General features: G+C 41.7%; 1 protein-coding gene across 1 annotated transcript in view; it reads right to left on the bottom strand.

Moving 5' to 3' along the window:
- Nucleotides 1-16,355, bottom strand: part of LOC147579434 (uncharacterized) — a 133,498-nt gene that overhangs the window by 22,744 nt on the left and 94,399 nt on the right. The window contains exons 2-3 of the mRNA XM_086714633.1: nt 13,250-13,515; nt 11,688-11,795 (exon numbers count right to left, since the gene is read on the bottom strand). Coding sequence (XP_086570759.1) covers nt 11,688-11,769 — 82 coding nt within the window. The 5' untranslated portion in view covers nt 11,770-11,795; nt 13,250-13,515. The remainder of the gene's footprint in view (nt 1-11,687; nt 11,796-13,249; nt 13,516-16,355) is intronic.

Genomic DNA, 16,355 nt, shown 5'->3' with positions numbered 1-16,355 from the left:
TTTGGCACACATGTAGAAATCCCTAATGAATCAATTTTAATAATAGTTTTACGCATTGTTCATCCTGAAACAAATCCATTGACCACATTTATAATGTTTGGCCGGGGTTGGGGGTGGGGGTGCTCTATTCACCACAAGTTTTCATTGTCTTTCACGTATATTTCTTAGTACTCATTTTGCCCACATTTCACAGATGGTCAGACTGGTCTATTCACTGTCCCCAAGGTAATTGCCAATTTTTCTCCTCTCCCTCTTCCTAACTGGGATTCTATCTTTCCTCTTTTACATGTAATCTTCTCAATTCTTCAAGATTCTCTGTATCTTTCCACAATTATTCCCAAGATCAGTGATGTAACACTCTTCCGGATTAAAACTACTATTTCCTGTGCCACATCATTTGGCATCCAATTATACCTTCCCCTGTGACTTACGTTGTTAGTCCATTTCTACTGCGTATAGTTTTACTTTAGCATTTAGACAAGAGGTTCTTATCCTAGGATGTATGGATCCCTTGGGACTTTAGGGAAACTGGGGGTGTCATGAAATTATAAGTAAATGTTGTGTATACTTACCCATGTGCCTTTTTAAGGGCAAAAATCCAGAGTTTTTATAAGATTATCAAAGGAATTTTGACCCAAGAGTTTAGTCTCCTGGAGGAAAGAAGCTATGAGATGCTTTATTGTATGCCTCATGATATTTTCAATAACTCTGCTAAGTAATTGAATGGGCACAAGATAAAGCTAATGCTTCACTTATTTGCTGTCAACTAATCCCTTTCTTTCTGAATGATGAAAGAATAATGAAAGATAACCTTCCTGTTTCCATCTCACAGTTGAGCATACATGAAAGTAATAGATGTTTAAAAGTTTTGAAAAGTTTAAAACAAGACCTTACACTTATGGTAGCTCACCTTGAGAAATGCAATAAAAGAATTCCACATTTCTGGAATTCTTGGTCATTTGATTACCTTTTATAAACCTTCTTCTGGAGAAGCAGAACTTGGAAAATGTCTTCTCCTTTGACTCCAACTTCCATTGCATCTATTTTCTTTTTTAATTTTTTTTAACATTTATTTATCTTTGAGAGATGGGGACAGAGTGTGAGTGGGGGAGGTGCCGAGAGAGAAGGAGACACAGAATCCTGAAGCAGGCTCCAGGTTCTGAGCTGTCAGCATAGAGCTCAACACGAGGCTCAAACCATGAACCATGAGATCATGACCTGAGCTGAAGTCAGACACGTAACTGACTGAGTCACCCAGGTGCCCCTGCATCTATTTTCAATACCACCTCTCACCCAAAAGCTTGCCAATGAAAATTGCTTTATCCTCTAGCCATTACCATCCATTCCTTGATGATTTAAATTTTCTGATTAACTATTATTTTGTTTAATACATTCTTATTATACTTCTTGTTAATTTCAATATTCTTGCAGATATTCTTTCCACTATCCAAACATTTCCCAAACCTTCTCTTGTCCAATGATCTTGTTCTTTACCCCAGTTAAGTCACTCACTCTCACAACCAGAGCTAAACTTTGTCTTTACCAATAACAACACTCCTTCTATGTAGGTAGAATAATAACCCCCCCCTCAAAGATGTCTACGTTCGAATCCTTAGAATCCATGGATGTGTTCCATTATGTGGCAAAGGGGAATTGAGATTGCAGATGGAATTAAGGTTACTAATCATCTGACCTTAAATACAGAGTGTCCTGGATTATCCAGGTGGGTCCGATGTACCAACAGAGGTCCTTCAATGTGAAAGAGGGAAGCAGAAGGGTAAATCAGAATGATACTATGTGACAAGAACTCGACCACTACTGTGGTGAAGGTGAAGGTGAAGGAAGGGGACCTCTGTGGGCTGGAAAGGGCCAAGAAACTGATACTAATACACTTTTCTTCCATTAGCAAATGAATTCACATTTGCCTCTGAGCAACCCACTCTCCTATCCTTACATTTTACTCCCTCTAGTACCCCAACTGCAACAAATTTTTTTTTGTAAACAGTAACACCTACAATCCATTGATCCAATTACAATCATACCATTTCTCAACCCACTCATGTTCTCTCTTCCTTCCTTATACAGCTCAGATCTCGTGACCTAAAATTATAATTACTTGCAACTCTCAGCTATGCACTCTGAACTCCCATGATCCCTCTTTGTCCTGCTCCCTTGAGAACAATCTTAACTCTAGTTGAATCCAACCTTTCACCCATTCATACTTGAACCTACTAGCTAAATGTGATTAGAGACCATGCAACCAATCTGGTTTCACTTCAAATTCAAGGCAGTAATTCAAATAGGATCTTTTTGTGCTTGGAAATCCCTATTAGATTCTGTTGACCCTTTACTCTCTTGTTATCTTAGGAGACTATTTCACAGTTTCTCTGCTTCCTGGAGATGTCCAAATTCTCTTTCTCTATGTCCATTCTCTGCTGATTTTGTGTGTGTGATCTTACTTCCTATTCCACTGAGATTGTAGATGGTCAGAAAAGGGCTCCTTCAAATCCCGACAAACCCATCTATCCAGCCATCCACCTACATTGCCTTCTCATAACTGTGAACCATCCAAGGTGATACCTATCCAAACTCTGATCCTCAAATGTAACAGAAAATCCATCCCACTTAAATCTCTACAGCTTCTGTTTCCTTTTGTTTCTATGCAATCACTTTTTCCACTCTCTACTGGATCACTCTCTACAGCATACAAACATCTTGCTATTCCTCCTATCTTAAAAGGACATTCCTAATAAAAGGTTTAAGAAGATGGCATAGGTAGATCTTGAACTTGCCATCTCCCATGGACACAGCTATGTATGGAATAATTTCCTCTGAAAAATACCTGAAAACTGGATGAGTGGAGCCTCTACAACAAAAGATAAGAGGGCAGCATCAAAGTGGATAGGAGAGGCAGAGACATGTTCTCACTAGGAAAAACTCCACCCTGGCACAGCAGTTCACAATTTGGAAAGATCTCAAAAGTGTAGAACTTTAACTTGAGAAGTAAATTGTACTCCACATCAGGCACCCTAACCTCTAGATTCTGTATAGGAGAGACAAGCTCCCCAAATGTCTGGCTTTGAAAACCAATGAGGATTGTGTCCAGAAAAACCATAGAACTGTAGGGAACAGAGAACCTGCTCTTAAAAGGGAACAGAGAACCTGCTTACATATAGACTAACTCACCCAGGGACCCAGTACAAAAACACCAGTTCAAAAGTTCCTGAACTGTGTATAAAGGAGACTCATTTACTAATCTTGGGGCATCTTCAGGAAGTTCTTGGGACTATCTCTGAGGACCAGAGACACTGGCATGTGCGATTTATGTGATCTTATTCTAATCTGCTAATGCCAGCTCTGATGGATACCGTTTAGGGACTTTCCCTGTTAATGCCAGAGGATATACCTTGTGGAGGGCCCTGCCTACCCCAATGTCACAGCTATATGTCATAGCCAGGTCAGGAGAGGACTCCATTCACCCTGTGCCACAGCTGCAGCCCCACCACACTAGGTGGGTAAATGCAGCTCACACAAGAGACACTCCTTGAGCACCTGGCTCTGGTGGCCAGAGGCAATAGCACTTCTGAACCCCATGGGACATCTCCTACACAAGGCCACTTCTTCAAGACTGGGAGAAGTAATTGATTTATCTAATACATAGAGACAAACACAGAGAGTCAAGCAAAATGAGGAGACAGAGGAATGTGCTCCAAATGAAAGAACAAGACAAAACCTCAGAAAAAGATTTTAATGAAACAGATAAGCACATCCCTGATAAAAAGTTCAAACTAATGGTCATAGAGATGTTCACTGAACTCAGGAGAAGAATGGATAAACATAGTGATAACTTCAACAAAGAGATGGGAAATACTTAACTGACTGAGCCACCCAGGTGCCCAAAGAGATGGGAAACATAAGAAAGTACCAACAGAGTTTACAAAGCTGAAGAATACAATACCTGGACTTAAAATACATAAGAAAGGTTCAACAGCAGACTAGATGAAGCAGAATAATGGATCAAATAAAAGACAATGAAAGACAAAACAATAGAACTCGCTTATACAAAGCATAAGATTTTTTTAAAGTGAAGATAACCTAAGGGACCTTTGGCACAATATCAAGTGAAATAACATTTGCATTATAGGATTCTAGGAGAAGAGAGAGAAAAGGTGCCAGAAAACTTATTTGAAGAAATAATGGCTGAAAACTTCCATACTGCGGAAGGAAATAGACATCCAGGTCCAGGAAGTCCAGAAGATTCCAAATAAAATGGACCCAAAGAAATCCACGTCAAGATACATTATAATTAAAATGGCAAAACTTAATGAGAGAACCTTAAAAACAGCAAGAGAAAAACACTTGTTATGTATAAGGGAAACTCTATAAGGATAAGAGCAGATTTTTCAGCAGAAACTTTGCAAGTCAGAAGAGAGTGGCATGACATACTCAAAGTGCTGAGAGGAAAAAAAAATCAGCCAAGAATTTTCTACCCTAAAAGAATATTATTCAGAGCTGGGAGGGAGATTAAAGGTTCTACAGATAAGCAAAAGCTAAAGGAGTCCATTACCACCAACCCAGACTTACAATAAAAAGACTTCTTTAAACTGAATAGAAAAATGACTAATGACAAGAAAACATGAAAGAAAAATCTCATTGAAAAAGGTAAATGTACAGATAGTAAAGATAGTGGATCACTTATAAAGCAAGAGGTGTGAAAGTTATAAGACAAAAGTAGAAAAATTAACTAGAACTACAATAATTAGTTAAGTGATGAATAAAATAAAAAGATATAAAATATGACATCAAAAATATAAATGTTGGGGTCAGGGCACCAGGGTGGCTTAGTTGGTTAAGCAGACAACTCTTGATTTCGGCTCAGGTCATGGTATCATGGTTCATGAGATTGAGCCAGGTTTTGTCCTGACAATGAGGAGCCTATTTGAGATTCTCTCTCCTACTCGATCTCTGTCCCTTCCTCACTCGTACACACACTCTATCTCAAAATAAATAAAATAAACATTTTTTAAAAAATAAGTAAAATCTGGGGGTGGGCAAAAATGTAAAGCTTTGGAATATGTTCAAATTTAAGTTCCTATCAATTTAAAACTGGATGTTTTATACAAAGGATATTATATGTGAACCTCATGGTAACTACAAAGCAAAAATGTATAGTGATTATATAAAACAAAATGGAAAAGTAATCTAAAGATTACTTTAGATACTAATACCAAAACCAGATGAGGAGGCCACAAGAAAACATATCTTTGATGAACATAGGTGTACAAATTCTTAACAAAACATAGCAAACTGAATTCAACAGTACATTTAAAGGATCAAGCAGCATGACCAAGTGGGATTTATTCCAAGGATGCAAGAACGGTTCAACATCCACGAATCAATCAATGTGATAGATCACATTAACAAAATGAAGGATAAATTTCATATAATCATCTCAGTAGATACAGAAAAAGCATTTGACAAAATTTGACCTCCATTTATGATGAAAATTCTCAAAAATTTGGTATAGAGGAAATGTACCTCAACATAATAAAGATCATGTATGAAAACCCACAGCTAACATCATACTCAGTGAGGATAAAATGAACATTTTTCTTCTAAGATCAGGAATAAGACAAGAATGTTCACCCTTGCCACTTTTATTTAATATAGTATTGAAGTCCTAGCCATAGCAACAAGGCAAGAAAAAGAAATAAAAGTCATCCAAATCGTAAACGAAAAAGTAAAATTGTCACTATTTCCAGATGATATGATACTATATATAGAAAACCCTAAAGGCTCCACCAAAAAACTGTTAGAACTAATAAACAAATTCAGTAAAGCTGCAGAATGCAAAATCAATCTACAAAATTTGTCGCATTTCTATAGAGGAATAACAAACTATCAGAAAGAAAAATTAAGAGAGAAATCCCATTTAAAATTACATTAAATAGAACAAAATACCTAGGAATACATTTAACAAAGAAGTGAGATACCTGTACCCTGAAAACTATAAGATACTGATGAAAGAAACTGAAGACACAAATAAATGGAAAGATATTCTGTGTTCATGGGTTGGGAGAATTAATATTGTTAAAATGTGTACCATACCAAAAGCAATCTACAGATACAATGCAAACCCCACAAATATTCCAAAGGCTTTTTTTTACAGAACTAGAACAAATAATTCTAAAACTTGTACAAAACCATGGAAGATGTCAAATAGCCAAAGCAATCTTGAGAAAGAACAAAGCAGTAGGTATCACACTCCCTGATTTCAAACTATACTACAAAGCCATAGTAATAAAAGATATGGTATTGGCAAAAAAACAGACACACAAATTAATGGAAAAGAATTGAGAACCCCAAAATAAACACACATATACGAATAATTTGTGACAGAGGCACATGAAAAGATGTTCAACATCACTAATTATTAGGGAAATGGAAATCAAAACCACAATGGAATATCACCTCACACCCATTAGAATGGTTGTTATCAAAAAGATAAGAAATGACAAGTATTGGAGAAGATGTGGAGAAAAGCAAATGCTCTTGCACTGTTTGTAGGAATATAAATTGGGCAGCAACTATGGAAAAGAGTATGGAGATTCCTCAAAAAATTAAGAATAGATCTACCATATGATCTAGCTGTTCCTCTTCTGGATATATATCTAAATAATATGAAAACACTAATTTGAAATGATATATGCATCCCTATGTTCATTGTAGCATTATTTACAATAGCCAAGATACAGAAACAATCTAACTGTTCATCAATGGATGAATGGATAAGGAGGTTGTGGTCTATACATATAATGGAATACTACTCAGCCATAAAGAAGAATAAAATCTTGCCATTTGCAACAACATGGATGGACCTTGAGGGTATTATGCTAAGTGAAATAAGTCAGACAGAGAAAGACAAATATCATATGATTTCATTCATATATGGAACCCAAAAACCAAAATGAAACAAGAAGCAAATGAACAAACAAGACAATACAAAAATAAACTCACAGATACAGAGAACAGATTGATAATTTCCAGACAGGAAAAGGAGCTGGGAGCTGAGGGAGATGGGTGAAGGTGGTCAATTGTATTGTAATGGATGGTAACTAGACTTTTGGTGGTGATCACTTTGTAGTGTATGCAGATGTCACATTATAATATTGTACAACTAAAATTTATGTAATCTTATATACAAACTTTACTTCACTAACAATTATTTCAAATAAAAGAAAAGAAAAGCACCCTCTTTTGGCCCTGTAACTCCCTTCTGTTACCACTCTATTCCTCTGCCCCCTGAAGGAGTGTCTACACTCCTCTTTTCCCATCTTCTCTTGAACTCACTCCAGTCAGGCTTTTTTCCTCACCTCCCTCCTGAAACTGCTCTTGATCATGTCACCAGGGCTTTCCCACAGCTCAATCCAGCAGTCAGGTTTTGGTCGTCATCTTACCTGACCCATCAGCAGCATTTGGCATCATCTTTTGCCTGAATTATTGAAAAACATTCCAAAATGGCCTCCCAGCTTCTACTTTCACTGCTCTTGGATCTGTGTTCTACTCAGCAGTCAACTGTTTCTGTTTTGTTTTGTTTTGTTTTTAGTAGATTGGGTCACGTCACTCTTCAGCTAACGCTTCTCAGCCCCAGTGCTTCTCATCTCAGGGCAAAAGCCAGAATCCTTACAAAGGCCCACACTGTGCTATATGGTCTGGCCCCATTACCTCCCTGCTCTCGTCTGCTGGCACTGTCTTTCCTGTGCCCTCTGCACCAGCTTCAGGGCCTCCTTGCTGCTCCTCAGACACACTAAACCTGTTCCTAACCCAGACATTCTGCCCCCGTAAACTCTGACCAGAACACTTTTCCCTCAGGTCAGAATGACCCACTCCTCCCTTCCTTCAGGCCTCTGCTCAAATGCTACCTTGTCACAGTGGCTGTCCCTAACCCAATCCAATATAGTATGCCCCCATCTTCTTTACCCTGCTGTCTATTGTTCCATGGAAGTTACCACTGACAATATGTGTGTGTAATTAAATTATATATAATAAAATATACTATTACATACTATATTAATATAATGTATAATAATTATACTGTATGTTGTGTAGTATATAATATATATGCATGTGTGTGTATATATATGTTTTCTTGCCCACTAATATACAAATGCCATCAGGACAGGGACTTTGTTTTGTTCTTTTCTATAACTCCAGCACTTAGATAAGCACCTTATGCGTAGTTGGATAAGTTTGTCGAATGAATGAAAAAAATGAATGGCTACATTTAAGTAAAATTGAGCACACTTTTGAACTGGAGGCAGCTTGGCTGTGGGTCTTTGTTGTTATTGTCCGGCAGTAGGGTGAGCAAGAGGAGCTTTTCCTATCTTCACATGCCCCAGCTTTAGCTCTTATCAAATATTGATGTTTGATCCTGAGAGTTAGTCTACCTAAATAATGTCTTTTGAACCTTGAGAGGCACCTTCTCCAGGGAAGTCTTGGAGTCCAGTGATGTCACCACTAGCTAGATTTCTTTGTTGTCTTCCCTTAAATGCACCCTTCTCAGGGGACGAGAGTGAAGAGTGGACGTTAATTATTGATGTCGGTGAGTGTTTTCTTTGATTCCCATGAAAATCAGTCTTTTAGGGAGAAACTTACCAAGGTAAAGAAGTATGGTATTTTACACTACAGGAGAGAACACCTCAACTCTAAAACACCATTTCAAAATGACATTTACCCAATAGTCGGTGTATAATGATAGGACTGACACAAAGCCATTCTACTTGTTAATTAACATGTGGAAATATACACTCCTAGAAAAACTGAGTCAGGTAAATTTTTCCCTCTTTTCTTTCTCTTTCTCTGTTCTTTAAGCCTCAACAACCCACGAGTTTATGAGGCATTTACAGCTGGGCTATTATAGCAGACTTCAGTTTTAACTACCCCTGATTTCCATCTTCTTATGAGAAAATGTTGCCATTTCATAAACAGGGCCATGAGCAGAAATAATTTTTTCCCTTTATTTTGAAGGGAAAGAAAATTTCTACAGGAAGTCGAGTGTTGAAAATATTGGACTTAGAGAATATTTTGGGGGGGAAATGATAGAATTTTGAGCAGACCAAACACTGCGACACTTTAATCATTAACTCCAAATGAAAGAGTAGACACAGCATATGTAACAATAGGGGATGGATACTGAGGTTTGCCAGAGCTTCAATAAGTTCATGACACATTTGGGGACCTGAAGTGATGGACGAGTTTCTGTAACTCTAAAGTGCATGAATGATGCTACATGATGGTAGACCAACAGTGGTGTGTGTTAAGAATTCCATTCATTGGGTATTAATAGAATCATGATTATAGCTGTCTTACCCTCTTGCTTATTTCACAATCTATTTCTGGACCTGCAGATTTGGAGTTTCACCAGATTTGCAATCCTGTCAGCGCTGACTTGAGTAATAGGAGCAAAGCGAGTTAACCCAAAAGATTTGACTGAGTAACAGATGAGGGGGTGGAAAAGAGTAACTAAGTCTAAGTCCATTGGAAGCCTACATGAAAGTGATTGGTGCACAGCAGAGAAAATTATTTGGGAGAGGTGTTAAGAATTGGAGAGTGGAGGTATGGCCTGGTAAGGGGATTCACAGGGAAGCGTATGGTAAAATGAGCGTTAATAAAAAAAATGCTTCATTCATTTATTCGTTCCCTCAACCAGCTTTAATTAGACCCCTACCTTGTGCTTGGTGTGGGTAGGGCAGCACTGTGTGGTAAAATTATCTTCTGGGCTAGAGATTTGAGAAGGCACACAAGGGTGGTAAGGATGTGGTTAAAAAGACTTAGGTTTGAATCCTGGTTTTACTTTTTAGCTGTATGACCTTGGATCAGTGGCTTAGCCTCTCTGAGTCTGTATAATAGGAATAACAACTCCGATGTGAAGAATAAGTTGAAAAGATACTTCGAAAGCATCTGACATGGTCATGGCCCATTAAAGGCATTCACTAATGTAGGTTTCTCCACGCTTCCCCCAGGAAAGGAAATGACTCCTGGCCATCACGGAGGAAGGGAAGAAGGTATCCTAAGAAGACAGGTTTGGCTCTGAAGAACTGGGGTTTCTGAATTCTGGGTAAGTACGTGTCTATAGTGGGAAAATACTCCATGTTTCCCACAAAATATGTTAGGTCACTGTTCAGGTTCAGGGCCTCTGACCTTACTGGTCTGTATTGAGACAGGACTCCTTCCCTTTGCTAGAGCTCATAACTGAAGAGAAAAAGGTTCGCGTTGTGACCAATAAAAATATCAGTTGGAAACACAGCCCTTTAAAATCACTTAGCATAATACTCTCCAGTTCCATCCACGTTGCTACAAAAGGCCAGATTTCATTCTTTTTCATTGCCAGGTAGTATTCCATTGTGTATATAAACCACAATTTCTTTATCCATTCATCAGTTGATGGACATTTAGGCTCTTTCCATAATTTGGCTATTGTTGAAAGTGCTGCTATAAACATTGGGGTACAAGTGCCCCTATGCATCAGCACTCCTGTATCCCTTGGGTAAATTCCTAGCAGTGCTATTGCTGGGTCGCAGGGTAGATCTGTTTTTAATTTTTTGAGGAACCAAAAAAAGTTGGGGGGGGGGGGGGAGCCAAACCATAAGAGACTCCTAAAAACTGAGAATAAACAGGGTTGGTGGGGGGTGAGAGGGAGGGGAAAGTGGGTGATGGGCATTGAAGAGGGCACCTGTTGGGATGAGCACTGGGTGTTGCATGGAAACCAATCTGACAATAAATTTCATATTAAAAAAAAGAAGAAGAAGTGGTATATATATACAGTGGAGTATTACTCGGCAATCAAAAAGAATGAAATCTTGCCATTTACAGGTACGTGGATGGAGCTGGAGGGTATTATGCTAGGTGAAACTAGTCAGAGAAAGACAAGTATCATATGACTTCACTCATATGTGGAACATAAGATACTAAACAGATGAACATAAGGGAAGGGAAGCAAAAATAATATAAAAACAGGGAGGGGGGCAAAACATAAGAGACTCTTAAATATAGAGAACAAACAGAGGGTTACTTGGGGGGTTGTGGGAGGGGGGATGGGCTAAGGGGCATTAAGGAATCTACTCCTGAAATCATTGTTGCACTATATGCTAACTAACTTGGATGTAAATTAAACAATAAATAAAATTTTTTTTAAAGGGCAGAAAAAAAATCAAATCACATGGAAGTGAGATGCTAGAGAAAGATGTGCTTCGGTCTTTTCTGAAAATCCACCCCCCCCTCCCCACACACACAGATTCGGCTGGCGTTTTGTGTGGGCACGGGGCGACTCCGTGTCTCAGCAGGAAGTCATTACCGGTGCTGGAGGCTTCCTAGCATCCTATCGCCCAGCACAAGATGTGCTGGTAACAGACACCCCAGGCGGATCCTACTGCCAGGGGCGCGGGCTGCCAGCAGCGCTATTAGCAAAGCATATGTCTACACTGCCCTCTTGCCCAGTTCCAAAAGCAGAATGCTTCTTAGTGGCTTCTGAGGCTGATCAAGCAAATGCTCTTTCATGTTCCTGCCAGAGCAAAGCCTCTGCCTTAAAGAGAAATCCAGACAGTACCTTGTTTGTGATTAGGGTGTCTATTGGACGGGATCTGCCTTCGTCCTTTGATCCTAAGAGTGAAAGGTGGCCTGTTACCTACCATCTCTGCAGCAGAGCAACGAGTACAGTGCTTGGATCATGAACTCTGGAGCCTGGTTTTCCCGTGCACTTGGACAAGTCATTCAGACTGTGTTCTCAGGCTGTCCATCTGTGAAATGGGGGAGAAATGCTTTATATATCATTGAACCGTGGTTAACATGTGAGGGTGAAAAGAAGAGTGCTCAGCACCTAATCGTGTTTTCTAAGTGTCAGCTCTTGTCAGGCAGGACTTCTGGCCCACTGGCTGGGCAGCTTGGAGGTTGCAGCCCGAGGAAAGGTGGCTGCTGTGCAGTGTCACAGGAAAGTCCCAAGCCAAAGGCAAAGTCAAGAGCACCCTGGTGGGTTTGCATTACCAGGTTGACCGCTATGAGCTTTGGGATCCAGGGCATGGTATTTAACCGAGCTTCAGCTTTTTTATCTGTAAATGGAGATGGTTATATTATTTAAATCATAAGATTGTTTAAAGGACTAATTTGAGAGAAAAGTGCTTCTAAGTCACTTAGCTTTGCGCCTGGGTGTGCACTCAATGAACGGTAGCCATTATTATCGTCATCATCCTCCTGTCCCACCTGGGAACCACTCCCTGCGTTAGAATCGACCTTGGGAAAGGAAACCTGTAGGCGGATGAGTGAGGGGGAACACCCATCCCTTTTCTATGAATACGTGATAGCAGGTTTGTACTTTAAGATGGTTGTTCCCATGTCAGGCTGAGGGGAAGACTCCGGAGTTGAAAGGGAAGAGCCCTGGGATTGGAGACAAAAGCCCCAACTTTGAATCTCAGCTCTTTACTTGCCAACTGTGCACCCCTAACCAACTCACAGCTTCTCTGTGCCTCCCTGACCTTCCCATAAAACCGGCTGCCATCTTCTGTGAGGACCAACCGGTGCAATGAAACTTGTCTGAATATGAACGTGAAGGCCCAAGCTGAGGCAGGCAAGGTTCTGACGTGGGGCAGTAACAAGACTCAGGAGGCCAGCAGAGGGTGGAGAGAGGCCAGCCCAGGCTCTGTGGCACCAGGGTGGCACCAGCGTGGTTGCCTGGAGGGAGACCCAAGGCCCAAGCTTCGGCCCAGGAAGGGGCGTGGAGAGCCTGTCCTGATGCACACCTCCAAACGTCACTGCACCATTCTCTTCCAGGAATCTTGTTCTTTGTCCAGAGAGGCTGAGGGTGGAGGAGGGGCCTCCTTTCTGAGCAGCTGTGGACACAGAACCCCACAGACGGGAGGGAAATCTCTGGGCAGGGTCCACAGAGAGCCCCTGGAAGAGAGAGACTCTTCCTTACTCCTTCCCGCCTCCTAGATTGTCAGTGGTCCTAATGATTGACTCGGTGACTGAATTCCCAAAGAGGACCATAAAGGCTCCCTTTACACCACTTTCTTGAAAGGTTAGAGGGAGAAAAGAAACCCTATGGTAATTGCCCCAAGACAATTAAAATGTGCTGCCCGCCCCCGAGCAGCTGTTGAAATGCCTCAGCTTCCCACATCCCAGGCCTGGCTGGCTGCCCCCAAAGCCGCATTCCTGGCGGCTCCAGGAGTCAAGAAAAATCCTCCAGAACAAGACGTACCTCGGTGTTCTCCAGTTACCAGCAGGTGGAAGGTGGGGCTGCTTCTGATGGAAATGGTTTTGACAGACCTCCAGAGTTCAAGGGTGTTTTCCACTCCACAGGCAGGGCTGCCTGTCGGCAGTTCTCCGGGCTCTTCTTTTGGAGACGTGCTTCCCTTTTTCATAAAGTCCTCGCTCTTTGGCCTTCAGAAGCCTTGGTCCACACCGTGTGCCTGGCACGGACAGTAGAGAGCCTCGTGTGTGCACATCCCTCTCCTCTCCTTCAGGCTGAAATGATTTCCAAAGGAAGCCAGCTGTCAGAGGGATTTCCCTTCCGGCAGACAGGCCCTGTGACCTTGTTTGCATCTTCTCAAAAAAAAGTGTACCCTCAGCACGAGGCACGTGGGTTTGCTTTACATTTTTCCCTGGCAAGTGCGGCCTTGAACTTGAATACTAAATTTATAAGTTTATAACTTAATTGTAAAGTTTAATTAATTTTAAATTTAAATAATTACACCTACAAGGCTATTTGCCCTGGCAAGTGAATGGGGTGTGACTCCTGTTTTGTTTCTTGGCCCCACACTCAGTCACCACTGGGGAGAAGGCTTTTAGAGCACTGATGATATTGATAGTGAATTACGGTCATTAGCAGGAAGGGCGGTTTAGTCACTAGACTACAAGGGCAGCGATTAGCAGGTTCCCATCAGCCTGCTTTACTACATGTGCAGCTTTTTCTGCGTCTTTATGAAGTATCAGGGACGGGGTCTCGTAGGAATTCTAAACTGGGCAAACCATTGATGTGGTGCAAATAGAGTTCTTACTCTCCTCCATTTAAAAACAAGTCATTCTTATGGTTTCTACAACTTAGCTTTCTATTTACCGTAGAAGCGTAAATTGCAAGCGCGCTGGTGCTTCTGGGCGCGCCTTCAGCCTCTGTCCGAGAGCCCGCCGCTGCCACGCAAGCCAGCAGTTCTGCCCGGCTGCCTGCGGCTCTCTGTCTCGTGGCCATCTCTTGGGCCCTGCTCAGGCCAGGCTGCAGGTGCCAGGGAGTTGATGCCTCCCACACCCCAGCAGCACCTGGCAAATGAGGACCGGGAGTTGAAGGGAATCATCGGAGACTTGTTCCCTTTCACTTCCTGCAGGCTCCCAGCTGGATCAGCCCGGTGCCTGCAGGGGTATCCTGCTCTCTTATGCACACAGACCAGCTTCCTTCCCTTCCCTCTCTCATTTCCTCCTGGGGTGACTCCTGGGAACATGTCACTAGCCTCAAATCCTTGTGTCAGGTGTGCTCCCAGGGGAGGGACTCTAAGCATGCTAGCCCACTGGGCAGGATAGGTTGGGGTGGGGGTTGGGGTGGAGGGAATACGAAGGACACTGAGAGCCGTAAATCCCTCCACAGGCTGGCCTGACCCACATTCTGCCACCCTGACCCTGGGTTCCCACGGCCCCCCTCCTCCTAGCTCTGGAAGAAGCGTCTTGGCAGTGTCCCCTGGTGTGGGGGTGGGGGGGATAGTTTTCCTTGCCTTTCCCCTCTGCCCACCCAAACCAGCTCCCACAGAGTGCAGCCACTGGGAAGACTCCTCCTGGAACGACTCACCTTTCTGTGCTAATGTTTGTTCCCTTCCCTCCTCCAACTCAGTTGCCAGGTTCTGGCAAGCTGGGGACCACATGTGTTTTTTGGTTTTGTTTTTGTTTTTTTTAGTTTAGTTAGTTTTTTTTATTTTTTTTTTATTTTTGTTTTGTTTGCTTGATTGTTTGGTTGTTTGGGTTTTAGTTAGGGCTTATTTTTTGTGTTTTTCATTTTGTTTTGTTTGCATATCCCATACCATGCCTAGCACAGTGCTGGTGTAGGCACATCATCAGTGTATTTATTCACTCAACATTTCAGCACATACACATATGTATTGAGTGTCCACTATATTCCAGGTTCTGGGGATATATTTCTGTCTCCCAGCTTAAATACTGGTGCAGGAGACAGGAACATGAGGAAGAATTCGCAGTTACAGAGGAAATAAAGCAGGGAAGGATTGCCACATCTCTGAGCAAAGACTAAAGGTAAAGAGGGGGCAGTCTGGACAGATATCTGGGGGAAAACTACTACTGGCAGCAAATGCTGAGACCCTGAGATAGGAACATGATTGATGCACTGAAGGGACAGCAAAGAGGGTGACGTGGAATAAGCAAGGAGGTTAGAGACACAGGGGCCAGACCCTCAGGACCTGTGGCTATCGTAAGGACGTGGGCTTTGGTTCTAAGTGAGATGAAGGCTTGAGAAGGTTTTGCTTAAAGAAGTGACATCATTTGACTCACATTTTAAAAGGCTCCTCTGACTGAACAGGCGGGAAGCAGTTTCAGGAGGTAAACTGTCCCCTCTAGGTGGGAGATGATGGCAGTTTGGCTGGGTACGTTTTGACAGTAGAGCCTATCAGATTTTCTGTTGGATTGGCTGTAGGGTGACTTAATGTTGATGCCTTGGGAGAAATGGTGCCAGTCACATTTTTCCACCATAAAGTTACTACTTTCCTCTTTGTGATTGATAAGCAATTTGTGGGGAGATATTTTTAGATTTTGTAAATATCCTCTGCCTCATTCCAGTTTCACCCAGTGCTTTAAGCATTCACTGATGATTCCGTTGCTTGAACCCATTATTGGTATGATAGTTATCAAATGGTAATTTTTCTAACCCCATGATCTAGTCGATGTTTGTGGATTGGCATGCAGGTACAATGAAGAGCTTCCCCCCTCCTTGAATATTTACTTACATGAACGTGGACTCACTCATTCTTCTTTTACTCGTTATTAATATCATTATATATTTTGATACTCAAAATGCCCCAGGTTTAGGCAGGTGGGAGCCACTGTAGTTTGACTGTGTCCTTCTAACATACTGCCATTCCTTGAGCGCTTGTTGACTTTCTGGCACAGTGAGAAGTTCCAGGCTTGTGGCTGTACCTTCCTTACCCTATTCCTGGAGGCAATCTTTCTCCCAGGAGCCCTGACTCCCTTTTAATTGAGAATGGTATCAAAAGACCAAGATCTGGACATCCACTGTATTTCCAAATTACGGTTTTCCAGTCCTCCTTGCTACTGGTCAAATACGAATTCTCCTAACTTTAACAGTTCAGCTT

The sequence above is a fragment of the Puma concolor genome, chromosome B4 (assembly GCF_028749965.1).
Source record: "Puma concolor isolate L17-30 chromosome B4, mPumCon1.1.hap2, whole genome shotgun sequence".
NCBI classification, from domain to species: domain Eukaryota; kingdom Metazoa; phylum Chordata; class Mammalia; order Carnivora; family Felidae; genus Puma; species Puma concolor.
Note: the sequence above shows the minus strand (reverse complement) of the source record. Positions and strands in the feature narration are given on the sequence as shown.